Here is a 27,879-nt window from a genome sequence, read left to right as displayed (position 1 = left end):
AAGGGAAAGAAGCAAGACAGCAAGATCGTAAATGAATTTGTATAGCAGACTTGAATATCAGGGAACAAAGGGTACTTAAAAATATGAGGATGTTTTCATCTGATCCCAAAAAGTGTTAGAACAGCAATAATTTACAAAAAACAGTTTCATTTTAAAGGTGCAAATAAATACAAAAACTATGTCGACAGATTTCCCGCTACAGTAAACATATGGAGAAATTGAGATTTGCTCTTCAAGTGTTCTATAAGTCGGGAATTCAACAGATTTGTCGTATGATCAGATTAGCTTGAAAAACTAAGATAAGTGCTGACTTTTTAGGCAAGGAAACTTAGCATAGAAAAGGAGCACTAAAAAGTTCAAACTAAATCCTGTCGCTACCATTGCTATTTCCAACATATGTAGAATAGTTGCTTCATTCTATAACTACATATGTAGTTTTCCGAAAGTAACCATATTCTTCGCAACGCCTTAAAGTCTCTGTCTTAAGTCTTAAAGTCCCTTTCCTGTTGCTCCGAGATCACAAGGCTGAAGATATAATTCCTTCTCTCGCAAGATTTAAAATGTGCTTTAAATAAGTAGCACAAAATTTATCTATGTACGTACATCATTTCATTTCACACTGACGTTCTTTGCCTTCCAGCGTGATGGACTTACATCGATAGCAGCACACATCACTATGTGCATTTCGAACTGATATTCTGGCCGTGACACATGCTCACTTAACTAAACTACCAGCATGCATATACAAGAGTATAATTACGTATGCATCTATGATACTTATAACCGACAATATGACGTTGTTTTCCATCAATATTGAAACTAATTTATGACATAGACCTGTCGCTCGTTTGCCAGTTTATAATCTTTAATGATTAAAAGAAAATTTTATTGCGGTAAAAAATAGTATTCCTTGTTTTGCATACGAGATGGCATTAAAAGCCAATAGCTTAATCTTGTTTAAATAAAACACATTCAGTTTATTTCGTCTCTTGTCTTTACTTTCAATTTTGTTAGCGAGCTGTAAAAAAGTTCCAGCAATAAAAGTAAATATAATACTACTAAATTAAAAATCGAATAATGGAGAATATGAAAAATTATTAGGAAAAATTATTTAGATTAAAAAGAAAATTATGGTCGAAATGTCACAATACTGGCCGCATATCTTATTAAACTTGCCATGTCGCACGCTCACCTCTTCTAATTTGTTTGTTTTCTTTTCAGCTATCAGAATGGTGAAGTGGTAAGTCTTCTGTGAAAATGTCCTAATTTTAATTTTTTGTGAAAACTGGTGACAGTCTCAATAAAAAAGCACTCTTAACCTCTAGTTCATTGCAATTATTTTGCCTAAGCCCCCCTACAAAATAAGCATATTAGCTTAATAAAAGCTTATAAAATTGGCTAATTTTGGATAACTGATGAAAATACAATTCAGATTTTTTATAAATATTTGGCAACACTCTGTGATCTAAGCAGCATAAATAGTTTTCTGAACTTGCAAAATATATAAGGAGGTACCAACTAAGCCTATAAAATCGAAGTGGTCCTACTGCTTAATGTGTTTTTTCATTTATTCTGTTTGATTTCAGTGCCTGCCGTTATTTTCTTCTAACTCTGTTGGCTGGTATTTCGCTCCGCTGGCAACATTCTCAGGTATGCACGTATGGAGTCATAAAGATAATGTGGATTATCTAATAATGGGAGGAAAGAGTTAGGCATAAGCCTTAACAAAATAAGTTTTAAACCTTAACTTAACAAAAAATTAATATCGGATTTATCAAACCGTACATGACGAGTGGGCACTAATACAAAAATAATAATTTTATGATCTATAAAACAAAATAAATTAAAATCTTTTTGCAGAAATGTCACTCCAGTGATAATCTGTTGATGTCCATTTGAGCAGAAAAACACTTTGTTGGAATGCTTAGAGTGACCCGAATATCAACAACTACAGCACCTATTCTTTTCTGAGTCGGAAGAAAGTTTGCAGTAGTACGACGTTCGAGTAATGGTCGCTCGCCTGGCAAGGGAGTGTAAAAGCTTGATTATCGTTTATCTGCTCGGAGATGTATCTATGTATACTACTATTGCACAAAAGTTATGAACTACAATAGCTCATCATTCTTTGCAGTGTTTGAGAGAAAGGAAGATTTTTGAACCTGCAAGAGTTTAAGGGTGACATAGAGAAAGTACAGCAAATAGATATCCAGAGGCTGCGCTGGCTAGATCATGTCATCTAAACGGATGTAAACACTTCGATGCGGTACAAGCTGATGGTAGCTAAGGAAGAGGAAGGCCTCATTTGCGTTGGAAAGATCAGGTGGAGAAGAGCTGGGCTTCATTTGGGCTGTACAATTAGCGCTGATTAGCACAAAAAATAAACGACTTCTTTGTTAAACTCGGCCAAAACAGCTGGCTCTTATCGCACCAGTCAAGAAGAAGAATCTCGTCCCACCAATTGTCAGTTCTTTATTAAATCTATCAATCGATAAAACAAAATGGAACATTTATTTATTTAACTGGCGCCGAATTTAAAACCCCGTGCCTCTTAAAAAACATTTCAAAATGCACAATGCCAAAAGCACATTATGTCAACCGATAAAAGCTTTAGCACCAGCAAGCCCCTACAATGTAATGAATTTCTCAGTAGTTAATCGATATTTGTCATATTTTAAATTGACGTCCTAACAAATCTACAATTGAATTATTAACTCTATAAAGATAGTCTTCGCCAAATTGACGCATGTGCTTTCGAAGTTGTTCTCTCTCTTTCTACTTGTATATAGCGCGCTCCGTATTTTCGAACATCTCACTCGTTGCACAGAGCTTCCGTAAGTATTATCGATGTTGGAGTATAACGGCGCACGATTATCTTTCAAGTGATTTTCAAGATTTTTGTCTGGAAGTCCTGTTGTTTGTTTACTTCATAATTACTCACAAAACGTAATGACGTGTGGCAATTTGGACGAAGACAGCACCTGTCTGCTCTTTTGAAGACTGATAACGAGTTAACCTATAAAGCCACGTTTGCGAGATAGAAAACCACGAGAGCGAAGATTATGTGAAGAGCGAGGTGGCAGAAGCTCTTGAGTATGTAGAGAGGGAAGAACTGTCGATATCTTTAGAAAGCGAACCTTTAGTCCAAGAGGATATTGAACAACTAACTTCTCCATCAGCATTTCGACGAATAATTAATTATACTGCCGCAGAGAACTACGTACAGTATTAGAGGAAATAATTTATGTTACATTGAATCCAACTAGCCGAGAGTCAGCACTGAATATTGTTAGATTTCAAAGAGGACGCCAACGAATGTGATCTTTTATTAACTGTCTTTCCTTACTGATGAAATAATTGTCATGTTCATAACATGGATTAATGACGAGATGGCTTTGAAAAGCAGCATATCTATGTCCTGTACTACATTTCGTGAAATTCGTATTTTGATTAGGATTTCGGTAATGACAGCAGTGAGGAATGATAACCACATGTCTACAGAAGAGCTATTTTTTCCATCTTTGCCAATGGTGTATGTATCTGTAATGAGTCGTGATAGTTTTAATTTTTTGACACGATATCCCCGAATAAATGAAGTAAAAGTAAAAGTAAATAAGCCAAAATAACTGATAGTTAGCAAAAAATAAGCGATAAGTGCTCAAAGAAATATTGTTCATAAGTTTTGTTGATTACTGCAAGAGTTTAATTGCTTCATCGTCCCCTTAGTATTAAAATAGCCTATAAATTTTTTGATGTTTTGAGAAAATGAATTTCAAACTTTTTGTTGAAAGTAGCTCTCACTCAAATCTCGTTATGTCTGTAAATATTTATTATTTTTTGACTGACGTTTTGACCCACTTTATGGAACTAGAATTTGACAAAATTTTGACCACATATAATAAAAACAACATTTAAGTAATCTTAAGTTTCATAAAGGCTTGTAATCTAATACCAAATTTACTACTCAAATAAATTTTTCTACTGGACTACTATCAGTTCAATTTTCAGCTCAACCAATTCACGTTCTATCTTTCCGAAGTCGTATTTTTTCTTTTTTTCCTACGAAATGTGAATTGTCCGACCATGCATCAGCAAAATTCCGCTCAAATACTAGTCTATAGTAGCCAACAAAATTCTAGCGTTTTTCTTAAAATCGGTTGAACATTCAGAAATAAGACCAAGCTTTTACCATAAGAAAATATCAAAAACTAAAATAAATTAATAAAATGTAAGGTATTCATTTTAGAAATATGAACAAAATTAATGTTAGTTAAGTGAAGATTTTTTCTTTTTTGGTTTAATTAATAAAGTTTCTTTAATTAAAATTCATCGGCATCAACTGATGAAGCCTGTTATGTGGAGAATAAAATTGCTTCGAGTACTTACAAACGAACTTTAGTTGTGGCAAAAATAGGGAATATTACATTGTTTTGTAAGTGAACGGTATGAATTGTACGTAAATAGCTACTGTAACATTAATATAAATCCGTTCCTCTAATCTTCCTGACTTTCGATAGGAGACTCCTTATTTATAGTAAATTCCAAGTCGCCATAGCCGAATGAGTTGGTGCGTGACTACCATTCGGAATTCACGTAATTCAAATCTCGGTGAAACACTAAAATTAAGAAAAACATTTTTCTAATAGCGGTCACCCCTCGGCAGGCAATGGCAAACCTCCGAGTATATTTCTGCCATGAAAAAGCTCCTCATAAAAATATCTGACGTTCGGAGTTGAAACTATAGGTCCCTCCATTTGTGGAACAACATCAAGACGCACACCACAAATAGGAGGAGGAGCTCGGCCAAACACCCAAAAAGGGTGTACGCGCCAATTATATATAAATATAGGTATGTATATGTATAACTTCCAAGTTACCTTCAACTGATGGACTTGGATATAGTGCTTCGCAAATAAAGTTTGGTTTTTCCCTGCAGGGAACTCATATCCACATATATTTCAAATCAAAACTAACAATAGACTGATAACAACTTTCTTCTACACCAACGCTAGTAGCCAACTTTAATTGGACAAGGTGCCGCAAAATTAATCATCAAATTTGGTTTTTGAACAATTTTTTTACTAAATAAAAAAGAAAATGATTTTAAGTAATGCAAATCTTTAGTTTGAAGTTTACGCGCTCCATTGCTTGTCTGTCTGTATACCGCAGCTGTCTAGTTCACAAGTGTCAAATCTGATTGACGTACAACGCCATTTGCAAAATGTACATTTAAATCTTCCGATATGATGATTAATATTGCGTTTCCTCTTATTATAATTTATTCATAATGTAATTAATTTAAATTTAAGAAATATATGCAAAAATTTCATATATTTGTTTTAACCCTTTTTATGGGAAAAAATAAACATTTCTTAAAATTTTCTGTGCAAAAATTCAATTTAAACAATGAAGTTTTTCTTAGTAAAGTTTAAATTAATAGGTTTTCCAAAAAGTGCGACTAAGCTGTTTGCGGGGCTTTAACCGTAGATCAGCCCTACAAAAAACTTCACAATTCCATACCGTGTATCTTTTTTGATACATACCGAATTATTATTAAAAATGAAACAAACCAATGTGTTTTTAACTAGATTTTGAGATAGTTATAAAATTAAGCTTTATTGACGCATTTTGTACAAATATTTTCCATATGTTTGTCTTTACAATAAGGTTTCTTGCATTTGCTGCAATATAAAGAGGTCCATTTGTTTTTATTTTCTCCGGAACTATAACACATACAACATCTTGCTCGATTCTTTTTTACCAAACTTTCCATTTTAGCCTTTTTTGAAGATCCAGCTTCGTTCTCGTCTGCACTGTTGACGACGCCAGTAAAGAAAATGGACGAAAGCATGCCATTTTGAGTACGTTGGGATTGTTTTTCAACATAAGGTTTAGCTAATGAAATGGCAAGTTCATGAAGAAAACACTTGCGTTTTGTGTGCTTCCTTGTAGACTTCCAGTTTGGATCTATTTCATTATATATAATATATGAGTTTAATGCTGAGATGTCAATCATATTGGAAAAAACTGCCATAGTCCAACGATTGTTTTTTCGCTTGCAACTGTAACAGGTTAACATTTTGTCCACCGTATCAACTCCTCCTTTCGTCGAGTTATAAAAGGAAATTAATTCTGGCAATTTTTTTGAGTTACCTAGAACATTCGCGTCGTGGTGCATTGTGCTCATAACAATTGTGCACTTGTTTTTATGGCTCATATACGAAACAAGAGTAGTGTCCGGAGTAAATGCAAAAGTTGAATTATATCTAGGAATGTTTTTGCACTGAAGTAACTTTGGAGGAATGGATCTCTTATTTTTGCGCATTGTTCCAACCATCGTTAAATTGCGTTTTAAAAGTTTTTGACCCAAAGTATGTGACGAGAAAAAGTTGTCCATGGTAACGTTGTGACCTTTCAATCCTTCCACTAAATCAAGTACGACCCGCTCGCCTTGATTGCGCTCTGGAACTCCAGTAATTCCTTTTCCCAAATAAGGCTGTATTTTCCAAACATAACATGTTTCGGAATCAACGGCCAACCAAAACTTTATACCGTACTTCTCGGGTTTGGACGGAATGTACTGGCGAAACTTACAGCGGCCGTGAAAACCCAATAATTGTTCGTCTACTGTGATGCAATCATGAGGATTATAGAACGTAGGGAGTAGTTTTACCCACCGTTCCCAAAGATCGCGAATTGGTGCAAATTTATCTTCACTTCTTCTCTCTCGTCGACTAAGTACGTCATCAAAGCGTATAACTTTCAATACATATAAAAATGTTTTTTCGGTCATAATTGTGCGAAATATAGGTCGCCCATATGTAGTATCGAATAAATCATGCAAAGTTTCATTTTTAACATCTATATAAGTATTCGAAAAAAACAATTTTTTATTTATGATATTTTAGTTTTTATATGTATTAACGTACTTATATACACCAGCCAATATCAAAACAGCCAGAAAAGCCAGAAGTAGATCTTCATCAATTTCTAAATGTTTATCTCCATGCAATTCTTTCCCATACTTATTCGAATTTTCAATTATTATTTTCGTAATCGATGTAGGGAAAAATAATAGCATGGAATCTCGGATGTTTCCAACTCGGCTAGATGCGTTTCTTGTTACTCCTAAAAGAAGTAAGTCAGTATGTAAATTGAAAAATCGTAATATAAAATAGCACAGTTAGTAACCTGGTCTCAAACTAATGACGTTTTCCGCCCTTGAACGACCGATGGTGTATGGCTCTGGCCTCCATATGGTACCATCTTTTGCAGTATATAACGGATCAATATCAAAGTTGAGTCTAATATTCTCAGAAATATCTGATAAAAAACTTTCATTTGAGTCATTTTCAAACACATAGTCCTCCGCCTCAGTTTCTGAATTTGAAAAATTTCCATTTTCAGATTCATCGTTTGAACTGTTATCCATAACTTCATTCACCAGCTCCTCTAAAGTTAAATATTGCGGACGCGACATTTTTGAACCAAACTTCACTAACAATCACTTATTCACAAAAAAACGTCCGAATAATGTCAAAACAAGGGTGAAACTTAAACTATTTGCACGAAAAATCATAAAAAATTTCATATGTATCAAATATGATACAATGAGTAGAATTATGAAGTTTTCGTTTTTCTCGCGGCCTACTTGATTTTAAAATTTGAAACTCAGTTTAAAATGCTTATATTAACGGAACAAACAAAGTCATAAAAGTTGAGGTAAGTGTTGCCAACGTGGAAGAATTTATTGGCTTCTAAAATATGAAATGTATCATTTTTGATACAAAGAACGATCTACGGTTAAAGATTTTTTTTATTTGAAAGGAGGAGGAAATGCCGTTAGGTGTGATGCATCGTCCAAATGTCCGCCGCTACTTCGCACAGAGCCACAGCGTGTCAACATCGATCCATCTTTTTTAGAAAACCCTTTATATATATACCGCAGGGCAAGGGAAAACTAAATGCATTCTCCCGATCCAAGACAAAAAACATAACCTTTAAAAAAAATTAAAAAAAAATATATTATCAAAATGCTATGAAAAGAAAACAAAGAAAAAGTTAAATAAATTGTGCAGAAATTTATTTGAACAATAAAAAGTGGCAAGCGAAAAGCGAATTCAAGCAATAGCCACGACAACGGCAATTATAGCCGAAATAAATACCATCAACAATCAGCAATACACAATGCTGATGAAGCGAAATAAAGAAAATATTGTTGCACGAAAAGATGCTAAAAAGAAAAAAAAGAAAGGAAACTACAACTGCACCACTGCGGACTGCTGTGAATGCAATAAAAATGCACATGGCAAGGGCGGAGGCAGCAAAGGCGATGATGGTGAAAAAACTTACCCTAAACTTGAAATCGTTCATTAAACTTTCGCTTGTTAGTTCCAAATTGAAACTTTTCTTACGAAGTGAAATCAAGCTAGTGAAAATGGTTAAGTAAACCACAAGGAAAACAACAATTACACAAGTGTTTGCAAGGAACAGCAAAAGTGGTAGAGGAAACGCCCAGAACTATCAGATAGTGGCAAATAATACTTGCATGTTTGGAAATTGTGTGTAATGATTTTTTACCTCTTTTTGTTTTTGGATTTTTTATTGAATGCTGGTGCAAATAAGTAATGAGAAAAATTTAAAGTTTCGGGTAGGAGCAAGAAATTAAGACTTCAACAGACAAACGAGGAGCAAGAATGAGAAAACAAATATAAAAATAAAAAATTAAGACTTTAGAACAAAGATACCAAAAACAAAAACTGGGTAACAAAGCAAGAATTGATAAATGTATAACTTTTCTGCAGAAAAGTACAAAAAACAAAAAAAAAAAACCACAAACCCAAGTTGGTTTTTGCCATTTACCACTTTGTCGCTTTCGCAGTGCTTGTACATTTTGGTGTGGTATTACTTTGGATTTTGAATGGCTGTACTGCAAGCAGACGGGATACAAGTAAAGATTCTTGTTGCAGATTTTCCATGCACAGAATACAGTTGATAAACTATAATATTGTAAATAATTGATTCAAGGCCCAGTGAAAGTTGTAAGCGAAAAATGGCTTGCAATTATTTTTTGCTCTTAATCGTTGTTGGAAAAAAAGGTTTTGTTGTTATACTATTGTATATATAACACACTAGGTTGTTCAATAAGTTTTGCGGTGCGATAAAAGAGGACCACCAGTCTGTGTTTTTGTTATGTCGACACACTTTTCATATGAATGTACGCGTAGTTTCATTTCAATCTGTCAATTCATTCTTTGTTTACAAGCCATTTAGCGTCGTATTTTCTACACTAAAAAAAACCAAATATCGTGCAACGATAGAATTTTTATTTTTTGTTTATTTTTGGAAGGTTTAAAAGCAAAGGAAATTTTTCCAACGAATATTGAAAGTGTATAAGAACTTTTCAACATCAAGTAGTATAGTAGAAAGATGGGTTGCTGAACTTAAACTTGATCATACTACCCCCAAAAGACTATCCTCAGGGAAGCCTCAGGTATCTCACTGGGCCGTGTGAGCAATGTTTTGACGGAAGTATTGGGAGACTCTTGTAGGTAGGTAGGTAGGTGAATTGGTTGAAATGCCAGTCAGGAACTCTTCAAGTAGCACTGAAGCGCCGTTTTGATACCATTATGAGACCTCCAACAGGCAGATATCCACAGCCAGCCAGAGCTGTGGATATAATGAAGAAGGTTGATTGGATTTAGAAATCGCAAAGAAAGTCGCACTGCCCCAGGTTGTCGAAGAAAGGAGCACCCAGTGACCTTAGTCGTCTAGCTGTGAAACACAAGCAGTATTCGGTAGTTTAAAGAAGATAGATAAATTGGCTGATTTAGAGAAAATCCCTGCTCCGACTCCCAATTCCATCTTGGAACCGTTAGTGAAGACAGAGGTGCAAGCTTCGGTTCAGATTTTCCCTTCGATCCAATCCTGCCTATTTGGAAAGATTGCCATAGCACGACCGTCAAACTCCGGGATAGAGAGATTTATTCCAAGTTCGCAGACTCTGAATCGCAGATATTTTTATGAGGAACCTTTTCACGGCAGAAATACACTCTGAGATTTGTCATTTTCTGTCAAGGCGCGCCCGATATTAGAAACAACTTTTTCTATTATTTTTTGTTACACGGAACAAGTTTTGGTATTTCAGTAAAGCAACAAAAAATTGTATTCACTCACTCATTAGGTACATCATTTAAAAATAATTTTTTATTTTCCAAGTAAATGTAAACTTGGAATTGTTGTCGGGAATAAAATTTTGTACGCGAATTTCACTTTCTCTTCACAATAAAATTGAGCTTCAAATCATAAGCTGTTCTATGGTCTATGCGACAACGAAGTTGATGTTCGTTTCCATTCAATCAATAAACAGTTGTGTCGTGTATGCAATATTTCGGGGCCAATTTGGTCAGGAAGGCACTCAAAAGCACTCACTTTGGAAATGAGTTTGCAATTTTATTTAGTATGTTTGAGGTGTGATATTGGCTCAGAGTAGGGAGTACGCGCGTAGAAAAACGATCCAAATATTAATTTATGGCACTATGAGAACTTGTATTGTCGATGATTATACAGCTTTTCGCACTGAGCATTGACCTCCATTAAACCTACGATAGGTAGGTAGGTAGGTAGGTAAGATGGCAAGAGTACCCCAGGTACGCTACAAGTAGCACTTACGTGCCGTTTTGATACCATAAAGTGGACCACTACCTGTGAAAGGATTAAGGGAGGAGAAAAAACCGTCTACAGCCATCCAGTGCTGTTGATGTAGCGGAGGAGAGAAAAGGGATCTAGGCTGGAGAATTTCATCAAGTCATCCCCAAAGGGGACGCAACCTACGATGATTATGTCCAAATATAAATATATACATGTAAGGTCCCGTTTTATGCGGTGGATACGTTGCACAGAAAGCGCGTATAAAAAATTCGCATTAAAAAATACGTTACTGCCATGAAGAAGCCGGGATACGTTACGTAATTTTCTAAAATTGCATAAAACCAAAAAAAACAGACTTAAAATTAATTTAAATTCACATAAAATAGTTTGCAAAAATTAAAAGAAGTGCTTAATAAAATATCTAGAAAGAATTCATTTAAAAGCTTAAAATAAACTTGTGTTCAGATTTAAGTCGTTTTATTTTATTAACAAGTGACATAGTTTTACATTTTTTAATCTTTATGGCTGTCTGTTAACGGCTTGCACCGTTTGCGAAGCGGTTCCAAATCACCTTCATTTCTGCAATAGATATTTGCGGTAGACGCAATGGATTTTCTCTAGCTTCATTCTCGTTCTGTGTAGCTCTTTCTTTTCGGGCAATGTAATCAGTAATTAGACTAGGATAATGATTGTACTAAGTTTTTATATAACTCATAATATCCATTCATGCAGTTCTGCAGCTCACGTTGTAATTTAAAAGATCGTTCAGAATTGGGATCATTAATAAGAAAATGATTTTCTAGTTTACTGCAAAGTTCGAATAAGTTCGAAATCGAATAAGTCTTCAGTGAGGAGGGTTGGTTTTCTTCCTCATTATTATCTAAAGTTAGATCAATAATATCATTGTCATTAACTTAACTTAACTTAATTATCTTTACCAAATCTCACTTTATTTCTACTGAAATTAAAAACTTTACCCAAGTTGATTGCCCTACCTATTGAATTTTAACATTTTCCCAAAACTGATATTTAAAAGGCCATTCGGAATGGGCTTTCATATAAATTGGTTTCATATTTTATGGAGCTTTTTTGAGGCGTTGTTTGTGTATATTACAATATAGAGAATATTAAAAAAAGATATTTTTTATTACCGTTATCACGGCATATTTAAATTGGTTCAAATGGAAATTGTACATTTTTTTTTTTAATTTAAGTTTTTCTGCGCAAAATTAAAACAATCAATGAAATGTATTGCATTTAATTGGCGTAGTGGAAACTTGACAAGCGGCTAGTCTCAACTGGACACGCGATGGCAGAGTAAATATTTTATTTATTTATAGATTTATATAGGCGTGCCTGTATTTTTGTACAGTAAATAAAAGTAAGTATTCACGAAAATAAACAAGCAGTAAACAATAAACTTAATCATGTGTTTATACCGCATCACACATATTTACATTAGAGATGCCAATAATTGCTGATTACGGGATTTATGGATCCCGAATATTCGCGATTAAGGCCGACCCATAGCTTTCTCAGCTTCTCATAAATTCAGGATTAGTGCTTTTTATACAAAATGACGCCAAATGAATCATCCAATCTTGTTTTTCAAAAAATTTTTGGCTTGGTAATACGAGTATTGTGATTTATGACATTTAAACTAAACAAACTAATGAAAACGAAGTGCCGGGTGTTAAATTGTCAAAGAATAAATTAATATAATATAGAATGCCTCCAAATGTATGTAGTTTGGAAAGTGCAAAGAAAGTGCGTGTGTGTGTATAATTTCTTGCGTTTGGTACTTGTATTGCTTTCGCCTGTTCTTCCTCTTCACAAATAAGTAATTCCCCTTCCTTCTCGGAGCCTGACGTCTATTCTATCTTTCTTGTGTTTTTGAGTAATGGAAATCCTTAATGTAACCTTTAAGCGTTCCGGTACTTGTTTGTTTGTATACTGCGGCTGTCTAGTTCACAAGTGTCAAATATGACTGGCGTATAACGCCATTTGCAAATAGTGTAAATCTTTCGATAGGGTGATTAATTGTGTGCCATAGAGGTGGAAAACTATCGATGGCACTAACGACACTATCGATGGTTGGGCGCTATCGAGCCACAATCGATAGCAGCAGACACTTGCGATAGTGGGCCATCCACTATCGATGGTGCCATCGATAGCAGGCGTCTCACATCGCCAAAAAAAATTGTTCGCGCTTGTTCTGTATCAGCAATTTCCAAGAAGAAAAAATAGATAGATATGGAGCGCTTTTTAAAAATAGGTATGTCTAATATATTGTACATAAGTATTTTGATCGACAATGTGTGGAATTTAAGGTAAACGTCGAGTGTCCCCCTCAACTATCGACAAGCAGGACTGCGAGTGCAATAGCACTGACTCTGAACCAGATAGACAGAGTATTACAAGAAAAAGGAATTTTCCTGTGTCTGGAAGTATTTCAAGAGGTCCGACGGCAAAAAAATTGCAAAATGTCTTGACTGCGGCAAAGAATACAAGATAAGCGGCAATACGTCAAACCTGCACGACCACTTGAAAAGGTTTCATTCTGGCTTGGAAATTAAAAAACCAGACTCTAGCACACGAGCTGTAGGTGCTGAAAGGAACGACACTGCGTCTACAAGCAGCAGTTGCAGATCGAGTATGAACTCTATAGAGTCCCACTTCAAAAGAGCCGTCTTGTACGATTCGAATTCTAAGCGAAAGACGGACATTGACAAAGCCTTAACTGAGATGGTTGCCAAAGATGTGCAGCCCTACAATATTGTAGAAAATGAAGGGTTTGTACAATACACTCAGGTATTGGATCCTAGATACAAACTACCGAGCAAGACACACTTACGAGATGTGCTTATGTTAAATTATTTCAAGAAAACCTCTGCCAAGTTATCAGTAATACTTCAAAATGTTTCGGATATAGTTATTACATGTGACTTGTGGACATCAAGTGCCAATGCTAGTTTTTTGACTGTGACGGGTCATTTTGTTTATAATCACGAATTAAAAACAGCATCATTGGCTACGAAAAAACTGTTAAGCACAACTAATCACTGTTCGCATAACATTGCAGATACATTGCGAGAAATATTTATTGATTGGAACATCCTCAATAAAACGGTATGCATTGTAACAGATAATGCCAGCTCCATGCTTAAAGCATGTGAAATATTGCAAATTAGCAATTTGCCATACTTTGCGCACACTATTAATCTGGTGGTGCAAGATGCTTTAAAAGTTGATGACGTAGTACTTCAAGATTTATTTACTAAGTGTAATGAAAAATTTAAATTAGCTCACGAAGTCTCGGCGTATACTTTGTTGCAAGAAACACCCAGTAGATCGAATAGTTTCTATTTCATGATTTAGTCCAGTCAAAAGAGACGAAAAAAATAGCCAACTTCATAATTTTAGGAGGATGCGAGTTTATGGTTTTATTATGTAAAGCCCATCACTGTGAACTTAAATTTGAGTTTTCGGGGTCGGGGGTTGTGTCCCGCGGCCGCCATCTTGGAAATAAGGGTGCAACTAGTTTTTGCGATTATCTCGTGAATTTCGAAAGTTACGAAAATTTTGTTAAATACTTTTTTGTAGATAATAATATTATCTACAACTTTCATTCAAAACTTTTTTTTGTAAAATTAATAATAAAAAAGTTATAAACAAAATTACGCCAAAAATTAAGGGATGCATTGTTTTAAAGCGTAATAACTTTTTTTTTATTGATTTTATGGAAAATATACTTTAGAGCTTTTTTATAGAGCATTCTTTTGTGAACATTTTTGTCTAAAAGTTTTTTCCGCTATCTTTATTTAGTCGTATGATTTTGAGCTGCTAAGCGGAGCAACCAACACATTAGCGAAGCGCGTACATGATTACACAGGCCGACAAAATTTAACCAACATTCAGACCCAGAAACCAGACTATATATTTCCGAAGGTTTATGATGCGCTGAATCCAAATCTGGCCTCAGAATTGCTCTATCTGCTCTGAGATATCCTAACCTAAAAGTGCAAAAAACTCCATTTTTGCCCATATTTGAGGTTATGTACCCTTGCAGATGTTTTCTTTTACCAAAATTAAAGGATGGCATCTTTAAATACAAGCCTTCTTTTTTCAAATGGCGTTTTGTTTGCTCAAATATCATTTTTTTTCGCAGAGATATCGCATTTTGAAATTTTCATGTTTCGAAATTTTCCTACACCTGAAAATCGATTAAGATAACATAGACATGATATAGTCGATTACTAATTTTCTTGAATTGAGTCTTATTTTTCTTAAAATTTTGTCTCACACCATAAGTGTGTCACACACAGCCCTAACCCCTAGAAACCACCCCTATCATACCGCGAGCAGGCTAACCCACTTAACCGCAAGCAGGCTTACCCACAAACTCCAAATTTACATACTATTAATCCATATATATCAGGCCCTCAAGCCCAAGAAAATTAGTAATCGACTATATCATGTCTATGTTATCTTAATCGATTTTCAGGTGTAGGAAAATTTCGAAACCTGAAAATTTCAAAATGCGATATCTCTGCGAAAAAAAATGATATTTGAGCAAACAAAACGCCATTTGAAAAAAGAAGGCTTGTATTTAAAGATGCCATCCTTTAATTTTGGGAAAAGAAAACATCTGCAAGGGTACATAACCTCAAATATGGGCAAAAATGGAGTTTTTTGCACTTTTAGGTTAGGATATCTCGAAAACCAGAGCAGATAGAGCAATTCTGAGGCCAGATTTGGATTCAGCGCATCATAAACCTTCGGAAATATATAGTCTGGTTTCTGGGTCTGAATGTTGGTTAAATTTTGTCGGCCTGTGTAATCATGTACGCGCTTCGCTAATGTGTTGGTTGCTCCGCTTAGCAGCTCAAAATCATACGACTAAATAAAGATGGCGGAAAAAACTTTTAGACAAAAATGTTCACAAAAGAATGCTCTATAAAAAAGCTCCAAAGTATATTTTCCATAAAATCAATAAAAAAAAAGTTATTACGCTTTAAAACAATGCATCCCTTAATTTTTCGCGTAATTTTGTTTATAACTTTTTTATTATTAATTTTACAAAAAAAAGTTTTGAATGAAAGTTGTAGATAATATTATTATCTACAAAAAAGTATTTAACAAAATTTTCGTAACTTTCGAAATTCACGAGATAATCGCAAAAACTAGTTGCACCCTTATTTCCAAGATGGCGGCCGCGGGACACAACCCCCGACCCCGAAAACTCAAATTTAAGTTCACAGTGATGGGCTTTACATAATAAAACCATAAACTCGCATCCTCCTAAAATTATGAAGTTAAATCCTCTTTTGACTGGACTAATTGAGCGTATTTTAGAAACGAACGATTCCATTGCCAAAGTCTTATTATCAACGACAAAAGCACCGCAGCCATTTACTGCTGAGGAAATACTTGCGCTAAAAGATATTGAAAAGGTATTGGCTTTCTTTCAGCAAGCAAGTGAGAAAATTTCTGGTGGAAAGTATGTAACCATATCGCTAATTATACCCATGGCATATGGACTTTTCCGCAAAATCGATAGTGTTTCACCTCTGCTACAAACTTTGCAAGGAAAAACTATGACAAAAATATTAATGGAGTCAATAAAGAAACGCCTTTCCATATATGAGCAAAGGACAGTCTGCATGATGGCTACGCTATTTGTTTGTCGGGCTATACTATCGATGGCGCTATCGACACTATCGATGGCACTATCGACACTATCGATGGTTCAAAATTAACTATCGTCGAATATCGATGGCGCCCACTATCGATAGTTCTCCACCTCTAGTGTGCCACTTTGTAAATGATAAGAGCTTTTTAAGATTCCGATGACATTAAATGATTTGTTTTTTGGTATTTTAAGATTGAAAAGTTTTCAAAATTAGTTATTTAGTTCAAATGGGTTTACGCACTTCGGGAGCCTGAAGATCAAGAGGTAATTTTAAAAATAATTGTTTATATGAAGGACGTTACCAATTATTTTTTAAAAATATAAAATAAACAAAAATTTAGAAAAATAAGATTTTCTAACAATTATTACACACTCACACCTTAATTCGAAAAAAAAAAAAATGTTATCCCGAAATTCGTATCAACTATTTCCCGAACTTTGGGTACCGGGATTAAAACTTCATAGATAGGCATCCCTAATGTATGTATACATGTATGTATGTAAATATATTTTGGCTGGATATGTTACTGCTATGAAGTAAAAAAACACCGGAAAAATCTGTATTTACGCAATTACGAAACAAATTTGCAAAGGTTAATTAAATATTAATTAATATTCACATTTTCGCATTAATTGTTGTAATTATTATTAAAAAGGGAAATTATGTGTCAACATCATGTGTTAAGTTTACGCGATTTATATTTAATAATTTTGATTCCACATATGCAATGCTGTCATGCAGATGGACCTGTAAGTTTATTAATACTCCTGGGAATGATTTTGCATCAAAGCAATTGAAAAGCAGTGTGGCGTATTGTCATTTTTCACTATCAAAATAACTACGCACCAGAGATTAGCAATGGCTACCTAGATTTTGTGCACACTCGATCATTTACTCGGGATTTTAATGACCAGACGTTTATGCTCAGTAACAAGTGATGAGCTCTCTTGCATTGTGCACGATGATTGCGGCAGCACATTCATGATCGCTTCATTCACCGTGAACGAGTATAGAAATATTGTATAGGTATGTCACACAGAATCGCCATCACCACAGCCAAAGCTCGAGACATTTTGCTTTCGAACCACTCGAATCACTCGAGCTACTCGAGATGCATAGTTATACAGCGATCATATGGGGCATTTGCTAAATTTTCAAATTGTGTTATGCATAGAGGGCAATTGATCAACTGTCATTAAGTATGTGATTTATAATCGTAGAGATGGCAGATACAATAGAAATCGTTTCTGAACGAATTCCAAGAGGTAATTACCGTTTGAACGGCCGTTGAAAGAGTAAGAGCTTTGTTTGGAATATGTTTGCTGAAATCCTAAAACCGGATAATACTGTAGTGGCAGGGTTTGTTTACCGCCACTCTTGCTGTAAAGTGATGAAGTATACAAAAGCTAAACATCTACTTTGAATCGCTATAAGTGCTGCAAAAACATTAAGGAATCGGAAGTTTTGAAACCTGTTACAGCATTGGACAAAAATGGGGCCATTAAAAAATGCGCGTTTTGAGTCATTGAGGATATCGAGCCATTTTCGGCAGTAAATGGTACCGGCTTTGACTAATTGGCAAAATTTTTAACTAAGATCGGCGAAAACTATAGCGAATATATTGACGTGGAGAACTTATTGCTAGATCTAACAACGATTTCTCGCAAGGCGAAAAAGTATGCAGAAGAAAAAAAAACAAAAAATAATGGAAGAAATAAAGACTCAAAACCTTCTATGGCGCAAACCACTCGGCACCTTAGAGTATTGTGTGTCTTCGCATGCACTAGTTGAACGGCTGCTAGCTGCCGTGTAATTCTTTGCATGTATACCTAAGGAGCCTCCGTCACGACGCATACACCGAAAGAGTTGGAAATCAGCAATCAGGTCAACTACATAAACTCGAAAATATATTGTTGGGTCTCCTACAAATTTGATTAGCTCGCGGTGATTGTGTTTACTAGTACCAAATTTAGAGTAGGATGCCCGAGACGGCTCAATGCCTGCTTCTGCTACGAAAACATGCATTTACTGCACTAAAATACATTTGTTAGGGGAACTTCCCATATTTAGTTCGACTGCAAAGGAGTATGGCCTATCGGATCTTCAGACAGATGTATTTGAAGTAGGATCGGACACGAACAGGCAGAGCGAGCTCTCTGCGAAGAGATGATTAACAGCGAATTGACTGATAGACAAATATATGGAGAGTCTAGGGCAGCATTGCCGAAAATGCTACAGAATACGAGTTGCATCTCGAAAAGTTTCAAAACTCTTCAATCTATAATTGGTTATGTTTGAATTACTTTTTTTTCGGTGGGATTCGATTCGAACAAAATTTTTCTTTCACGCCTGTTCATCCGTGCCCCCGGTAAATCGAACACAAACTCATTTATTTCAATGAAACTAGGTACTCTTCTTTCCCTAGGTACTATCCTTCTTTCGACGAAGGCTGATATCGAAATTAATTTTAATTAGTAATTTAAGAAAAATTAAAATCATGGTGTCCCAAACTCAGTTACAATGGCTAAAAACTTTGAACCTAATAAAGGAAATACTTATGACGGAATCAATATTGTAGAATATATATATAGTATACACTTAAGAGCAAATACATGTAGGTACATATCTTCGTATCGCTGAATTAAAAATCACAGCAAAAACTTACCGTTTCTTTGTTATTTTTTGACTTAACCAGCACTTCCTCCAGCCAAATCCACTGTTTTTCCGCATCTTGAGTCTCATACTCGGATAGTGCGCTGACCCGTCCGCCACCATCACCAACGCTTAACGCCGGTATTGCATTCATGCCACGATGATGGCCAACACCATAGCCACCATAGTTGCCACCATGCGACATCCAGTCGCCGGACGAATGGCCGTGATGCTGATGTATTGAACCATGGTGATAGTAATAGGTCTTATATTCCGAATCGCCATTACCATTAGCAGCATTTGGCGTGCGCTGTCGCACTGCTGCCAGATGGCTCGGCTGGGATTTGTGATCGTAGCGCATGAAATTTGTATTCAGCGCAATTATGCGAAGACGACTTTTTGTCTGCTCGATGGAGTAGTAGCCACCTGTAATGTGTGAAAGAAAAGTAGTTATTATGAGAATATATGTAAAATATGATGTACGATGAGATAAATGTGGTAAAATTTGCTGCTGCAGTGTTACAGATTCAGCAAAATGCAAAGTCACACTTGTTACCTCACTATTAATTTCTGTTAACCTTTAAATATTAGTTTTAAAGACATCTCAACAATCAATATTCTAAGGGACCCCTTCGATTTGCGCATTGAATGTCATGCGTCTATAGTCAGTAAGTAGCACGTATAAATGGTGCGTTATGGAGGCTAATGCCTTACATCGGCGGTCCTCGATCAATCATACGGCAACTCCTATCAACAGTGACAAGCTCTGTGGTCCTGTGCGCAGGGCTTATACGAAGAAAACCTATCTTAAAGATATTCAATCAACATACAGAATCGGTGTATGAGAGTGGCATATCGAACTGTATCAAATGACGCGAAATGTGTAGTTGCGAGAAAGGTACGTATTGGATTTAGTGGGTTAAAGTCCCACCCCACAGCTTCGGCCACAGGCTATTGATGCTTCCCCTCCTCTACCAAAAACAAAAAAAGGAACTCTTCTTACAATGACACCGAGCAAATACAGTAGTTTCGTCGTTCATATCTTTTAATCGAACCTGCTAGATCCCAACTATTTTACTACGAGTTTGATTAGCAGCTGAATTAGCTCGTCTTTTATTTTCTTTCAATGCTAGCAACTGGTATTTTTAACATAGCGATGTCCCACCAATTTGAGTTATAAGCCCATAAATTAGCATCATACTAGCTATTGAGTTAGTTCTTAATGGACAAAACAAGTACATGATCGGCACCATCACATTGAGCATATTCTTAACGACTGAAGTAGTCTTATTTTGAGTAAAGAAGGAACATCTATACTAATATTATAAAGAGGAAAACTTTGTTTGTTTGTAATGAATAGGCTCAAAAACTACTGGACCGATTTTAAAAATTCTTTCACCATTCGAAAGCTACATCATCCACGAATAACATGGATTATATTTTATTTTGGAAATAGGGCTCGAGATATAGGTCAAAACGTGGACCCGGGTAACCTTCGGATGTGTATGTACAATATGGGTATCAAATGGAAGCTGTTGGTGAATGCTTTAGTACAGGGTATTTTTCATGCCCCTCCGTGACTGGAGTCTCGAGATATAGGTCAAAACGTGGACCCGGGTAACCTTCGGATGTGTATGTACAATATGGGTATCAAATGGAAGCTGTTGGTGAATGCTTTAGTTCAGTGTATTTTTCATGCCGCTCCGTGACTAGGGTCTCGAGATAGAGACCAAAACGTGGACCCTAGAATGTGTTTGTACAATATGGATATCAAATTGAAGCTGTTGGTGAATGCTTTAGTACAGGGTATTTTTCATGCCCCTCCGTGACTGGGGTCTCGAGATATAGGTCAAAACGTGGACCCGGGTAACCTTTGGTTGTGTATGTACAATATGGGTATCAAATGAAAGCTGTTGATAAGTGCTTTAATACGGGGTAATTTTCATACCTATTGATGACTAGGGTCTCGAAATATATGCCAAAACGTGGACCCGCCGTATCTTTGCACCGAATTAAACCAAACTTACACACATTGTTAAGTAGGTATTGAAAATGGGTTTCGTAAAGTTTGGTTGTAATTCGGAGCAGTGGCAACTGGTACAGCGTTCTTTTGAAGCAGCCATAATGTCGCTTACTTTCTTAACGCTTGGGGCGGAACTGAACTGTCAAATTGACAGTGTGAGTTACAATGTGTTAATATTTCTTTCTGATTTGGATGCCATAAAGAAAAAACGTAAGTGCAACATGTAAAAATTGTTTGTGAATTTTTTTGGAGTGGATTTTGGAACAGTGAATAATTTCTTACGAAATTTGAGAATTTAATGTGAAATCCGAATGAAATTATGTGTTCGTGGAAAAAACAATTTTTTTCGTTTTTTTTTTTGAAAAATATAAATGGATAATGGTTAAAAAAGCTCCAATGCTTAATAAAACATATAAATTGAAACGAAAAATTCATGGATGATCAGGAAAAAAGACGATTGTTTATTCATATGCGTTGATTTGAAATTTAAAAACAATCTTCTTTTTTCCTGATTTTCAATTTATATTTTATATTTACTCAAAAACAAATAGAAAAACAAAAAATATTGTTTATGCCAAAGCGCTTGAATAAAGAATAAAGAAATAAATAATATGAAAACCATATATTTTCTGTTCTAAACCATATCTATTCTATTTTAGTGTGCCCAGCGAAGGGGGCCGGGTTTGCTAGTATTAAATATGTTTTTAATTTCCCTTATATCTTATACCTTTAAAATTTTTTTATGGACAATCTTCAGCTCCTGGGTGATGCTGCGACTACTACTATTATTTCTGGTATTTCGAATTTATCGACATTTGCTTTAACTAACTTGCCAAGTCTCTCGGTCACTTTGCAACAGCTTTTCAATGCAGATATTTTTCTGTCCAATAGTAGCTATGAATGTTGAATTTCTACTGAGAGAATCCTATTGATGTAATAAAAAGTTACAACTTCATCTGTGAGACACACATTAATATGGATACCATATCCAGTGTTAATGAATGAGACGGGGGGGGAGTCCATTATTGGTGACATACATACAGAAATTGCTTTCTGAGTGTAGTGGAACGGAAATCGCAAGGACGGCTAAACATGGCTGCATCGTCCTGCTAAATCCAGAAGGGCGATTTGCTGGCTCAATGTAGCAAACTATTCTAAGGCTAAATGGGTTATATGTTTTTAGATATCATATAATGCAGAGAGGATAAAAGAAATAAATACAAAATTTTAATTTGAGGTAATTGCAGACACTTTTTTCTTCATAGACATCAAAGGCACTTATGTACACTAGGGCGGGTAAATTTTTTTCGTCGTCGCACGCAGTAGACTCTAAGTCTACTAGAGAACTTTAGGGTCACTTTTGAGATTCTATCTTTAATTGATACGAAGTTAGTATATATATATATATATATATATATATATATATATATTATTGGCACGTATAACTCTTTTGGGTAGTAGTACTATCCTTTATCGTCGGCAGCTAAACGGCAGTACATCAGACTACATTACCGCTACCCTAGACTTCAGGCTAGATTTCAAGGTAATGTTTCCTGCGTTAAAGAAATGGGAGTTAAATTCAGTAGTCACGGAAGATATCACTGCATTTTGCACTGATAAAGCCAAGATCGATTGCGGCATCGACCCAGGTGAAATCATCCACAACAACTATCAGAAGCACGTATTTTTACAGATAGTCAATTAGTCATTTTAGCTATAAAGTCACCAACAATCAATTCAAAAATTGTCAGACAATGCAAGATGGGCTAGCAAGACAAGGGGCTTCCTCTAGAGTATCCGAAGTGATAACTGTAGGCTGCTCCTGAAGCGCTTACAAAGGGCAACTCCAGAAACAGGCTGTTAACAGATGGACCAACACCGATACTCGCAAAATAGTGAAGGAAACATGGCCAGAGTACAACGAGTTGAGAACTATCGGAGACCATGCTAGGAAGAGGGGGTAGCCGTATAACAACAGATGTTGAAGCTGTCGTCCTCCACTATCTGTGTGAGTGCCCAAGCTGGGGTGTTCTACGACATAGAATGCTGGAGAAATTTTCAATGAACAAATTGGTAGAAATTGCAGAAAAAAATTACATAAGCAGATTTATAGTCAAATCAAGATGGTTTGCCTAAATAACAACAGTGGTTCTACTAGTGGTGTTCCAAAATGGCACCATTTTTGCTAATTGAGTCTGGGGAGTATCACCCAGGCATTTCTGAAAACTGTGGGTAAAATATTTCAAAATTTTGATGATAATTTTTTTGGGTTTATAATGAACTCTATATTTATCAAAAATTTGAGAAAAAAGCTTATAACAAAAAATATTGCACAGATTGTAAAAGAATGAAGTGAACTTATTATGTGACCACAAGTGTAGCTGCTTTTAAAATTTGACGGGGCTCAAAATTGATTTTAAGGCTATCCACTACAATACTTTTCTTCTTACAATTTTATGTAGAATACGAAATTTCTAGAAGCGAAGTCAAAAAAAAATTGTTCCATGCCGATCAAGCCACCAATAAATAATTGGCGCATACACCCTTTTTGGGTGTTTGGCCGTACTTCTCCTCTTATTTGTGGTGTGCGTCTTGATATTCTTCCACAAATGGAGGGACCTACAGTTTTAAGCCGACTCCGAACGGCAGATAGTTTTTATGAGGAACTTTTTCATGGCAGAAATACACTCAGAGGTTTGCCATTGCCTGCCGAGGGGCGACCGCTATTAGAAAAATGTTTTTCTTAATTTTGGTGTTTCATCGAGATTCGAACCGACGTTCTCTCTGTGAATTGCGAATGGTAGTCACGCACCAACCCATTCGGCTACGGCGGCCGCCGTACATACATATGTACATAAGCATTTCTTAGGCAGTTGTATTAGAGTACTTGACCATCCACATCGCAGACATACAGACGACACAAAAATCAATCGGAAGTACCGGCTTGGTAGCGATACTCGTCAATTTTACTATTTTTTCATATTTTCACACCTTGCACTGATTGCAATAAAGCAGCAAACAAATAAGTAAGTAACAACAATAATCAATAAAAACTAAATATTTTTCTGGGATTTCTTTCTGAGCAGTTTTTTTAGTTTTGTTGCTGATTTTCGTCACCATACCAATTCCTACTATAGAATACTTAGCAACGATCACGTATACGCCCTGTCGTCTGTCTGCTTTCGTACTCATTCATGCTCGAAGTGAATCGAAGTGATTGTGCTGGCGGCATACATTTTCAAAGCATTAAGGTTTGTGGCAAAAAGAAAAACAAACAACAATAACCTTTGTTGAAACGATTTTTTTACCTGCAATTTCATACATCCTTCAGCCTTCATTATTAATTCAGGTGGCGTAAAACGTAACAGCATGAAAATCAATATTTACTGAAGCGAAATATGTTCTGATTACAACAAGGCATCTGTTTATGCTACAATGGCGTTTGAGCTATCAGACATTTTAGGGAAGTGTCTACAAATGTCGTTTTACATTCACAATATCATTACTATTATTTTCATTATTCTCTGTAACTGCAGATGGGTCAATGGATATTCGTAAAGAAAATTATTGTGCAAAGATATTTCTTGTTTTAATTTTTGATAGCCAAATATCTTTAATAATTCAACAATATGAATTAAGACAATTTAATCCAAATTTAGGAAGTATGAATATGGAGTTGGCCAACTACTAGCAGACAATGACGGGATGTGAGTAAAATAAATTGGAAAATTTTTCAAATACAACCCTGATCTAAAAGTTACTCGAACAATTGTCGTTCTACCGACGATCAACGCTCTAAGATAACTGATTTGAGTTCTGGTTTTTTTTTTTGCATTAGGTTGCCTTGTGAGTAATTAGGATCCCTTCAAAACTCGCCACTTATCGCCATTACTCAGCATTTGTAAGAGTTACGCCGTCTTTAATAAATCTACCTCTGCATTTATTTTCGTTTTTTTACAATTTTAGAAATGTATTTAAATTTACAACGAGTTTGTATTTAATGTTGCCTTAAAAATGCGATACAGATTCAATGGTAAGAAAGTCCTAAAAATGTTGGGAAGCTCTATCGGAAATGAAAACAATCGTCTACAAGGGACAGGAACGCTTCAGAAAAGATCGTGCGTACATCCAGGATGGCAGGGCGTCTACATCGAAAACAGATGAAAACTTCCATAAAATCTAAGAAAAGTTGATCAATAACCGCAAATCAATCAATAATCCTCAGAAAGCTGGTAGCAGACTTGAATATTGGTTGAATGGATCCGTTCAGGACATTGAAGCTAATGATTTTGGTTTGCGTAGAGTTGTTGCCAAGTTGGTTCCAAAAGAACTGAATTTTGTGCAAACGCGTCATCTCTGGAGATGAGACATGGGTTTGTGAGTACAACACAGAGTGAAGAATTCCAAGTGAACCAAGACCAAAAAAACAACTTCATTCTCAGTAAAAAAAGCGATGCTAAAGGCTCTTATGGCTAATAACAGCATTGTACGAACTTTTGCCAGAAGGTCAGAAGGGTAAAAGGGATATGATATTGAATATTTGGAAATTATAAGACGCATATGTGAAGTGATTCGTCAAAAAAGAAAGGATTTCCGGGAAGAAGTTGGAGGATTTTTCACCACAATAACGCACCGTCACGCAGTGTCACCAGTATCTGTGAATTTTTGACCGAGAAAGAAACGAATACCATCCAACGAGCACCATCCTTTCTGAAAACATCCCACAACTTCAGCAATGTCATTAAATGGTAATGGGTTTTCTGCGTGTGTACTGATAGTCCAATGATCGCTTTAAGTTTGAAAATTGAATGTCGTCCCATGGATACTATCTGGGTTCTTCGTCTATTGTAGTGAGACCAAAAGGTTTTCGAAATAGCACACGAGGAAATGCAGCTGCGCTTTTCTGAGTAATCAGTTGTGTAGTTCCGTTTTAACAACAGTCAATTGGACGCCGATGACCTGATGGGACCCCTCTGGTACTAATTCAGTCGTAGAATTCCTGGCAAGCTCAACAGCAGTTTCATTTTTCTCTATATTCCTATGTTCTGGAACCAAGTTGATCAGTTTGGATTTGCACCAAGGCGTTGTCAGAGCATTGATCGCAGCTTGACTATGAGAAAACCATTCTGCATGCTTGCTGGATCGCAGGATCTGAAAAACACTAGTAGTATTCAGCAGTTAAAAAAAATATATAAATTGGCTGATTTAGAGAAAGTCTCTCTTGCGTCAGCGAAAACAGATGTACCTGCCTCGGTATATATTTTCCCCTCCTTCCCTTAAACTCCAGTTTGAGGATAGAGAGATTTCTACGAAGATAAGAGAAGTGCAGTACTAACTGTCTAAATTCCAAACCATTGAAAGATTTCTTTTGGAAGACAGATAATATCTATGCGAAGAGCAATTCGTTTAAAAGATATTAGAAAATAGTTGATAAATGCAAAAGTTCCCACTTTTGCATACTCTTATGGGAAATCGGCATAGGATCCTTACAGAAGCTGATTCTATTCTTTTAATTGACTCATGTTTTCCATTTTTGCAGTTCTTTTAATTTGGAATTGCTATTATAATAGAGGTACTAACACTACATTTATCCATATAGATATGTGTAAACATTGTATGTATTCGTACCTTTTTCGAACGTATGTAGTGCCTCCGAAGGCAACCAATGCCGCCACAGTTCACCCATGTGTCGAAAATTAGTTGTGCCGTCCTCATGACCAAGCACCGGGAATACGAATTGAGATGAAAATGTACGTCCAAGTAAATCAGTGATGTTGCGCAGGATCTCCAGTCTTTTTGTATCTGACTCTTTGAGCGCTGAGTGCGACAGGCCATCACTGAAATAAAACAATTGGATAAAAATATTTAAATTCACAAATCAACGGATTTAAAAAAATTAATTATACCTATTAATATAAAAATGTATAAAAATAGCAACTATTTTTACAGTTTTATTCACATGACCATTGCTTGTAAAATCACAAAGGAATTGAGATAGAAGACATACACACAAAATGCCGAGAATAATGAGAGGAACTGACTCAATAACAAAATAAATTAAAATAAAAATAAATTAAAATAAAATAAAACAATAAATTTACATCTCTTTCGCGTTCATTTCACCAAACCCAAGTCATACTAACTCATTTAAGAAGGAGAAAAGAATACAATCAGGATTAAAACAGAGATGTCACACGACTTCGCAAAGATAATGGGAGCTTTGTAATTTTTAGCGAATACTCCTTCATATCGGAAGCACAAGATTCAAATTAATAGGGATTGGGGTTCAAGTTTTAATAACCATTTTATTTTTGACTTCTATTGAAGACGCATCGTTGTTTCAGTCTATATTTGATATTAGGTTCCCTCAGGCAATGACATTTCCGCCGATCACTTTACCACTCCTTATATGACTCCTTCTATGACTTTTAGAACTAAATCTAGGTGCGGAGGAAACGATTCTTTGCTGAGGAAAACGTGGACATTAGCCATCGCATCATAGTTTCTGACGAAATGTAAGCACCTCTGGATACCAATTTAAAAGACTTGAGGTTCGCTTTAGTTTTTGCTGACCAGAAACACATATGCACTGAGCCGTACAGAAGATAATTTCATAAGATCTGGAATTAGTCGCTTCGATAGGAGAGCATGTACCTATCCAAAGTTATTCTACAACTAAAGAAAAGTTGGAATTTGCACAAATTAAAAACAGCACCTCGAAATTATATAAAAGCAATCGATTTATGACACAAAATATTTAAAACAACAACTTTTTTCGAAATGTTATTCAGCATGTTGATGGATGCAAAGTTTTGATAGGCGTGAGGTCTTCTCCTGCACAATGGAGGAGGAATAAAAAAAAAA

The 27,879-nt window shown here is 35.7% G+C and overlaps 1 protein-coding gene across 1 annotated transcript in view; it reads right to left on the bottom strand.

Annotated features, from left to right (window-relative positions):
- Positions 1-27,879, bottom strand: part of LOC129242022 (uncharacterized) — a 212,284-nt gene that overhangs the window by 120,614 nt on the left and 63,791 nt on the right. Inside the window, exons 6-7 of the mRNA XM_054878584.1 lie at positions 26,644-26,852; positions 19,006-19,418 (exon numbers count right to left, since the gene is read on the bottom strand). Coding sequence (XP_054734559.1) covers positions 19,006-19,418; positions 26,644-26,852 — 622 coding nt within the window. The remainder of the gene's footprint in view (positions 1-19,005; positions 19,419-26,643; positions 26,853-27,879) is intronic.

The sequence above is a fragment of the Anastrepha obliqua genome, chromosome 3 (genome assembly GCF_027943255.1).
Source record: "Anastrepha obliqua isolate idAnaObli1 chromosome 3, idAnaObli1_1.0, whole genome shotgun sequence".
Classification (NCBI taxonomy): Eukaryota; Metazoa; Arthropoda; class Insecta; order Diptera; family Tephritidae; genus Anastrepha; species Anastrepha obliqua.
This window is presented reverse-complemented; position numbering and strand designations above follow the sequence as displayed.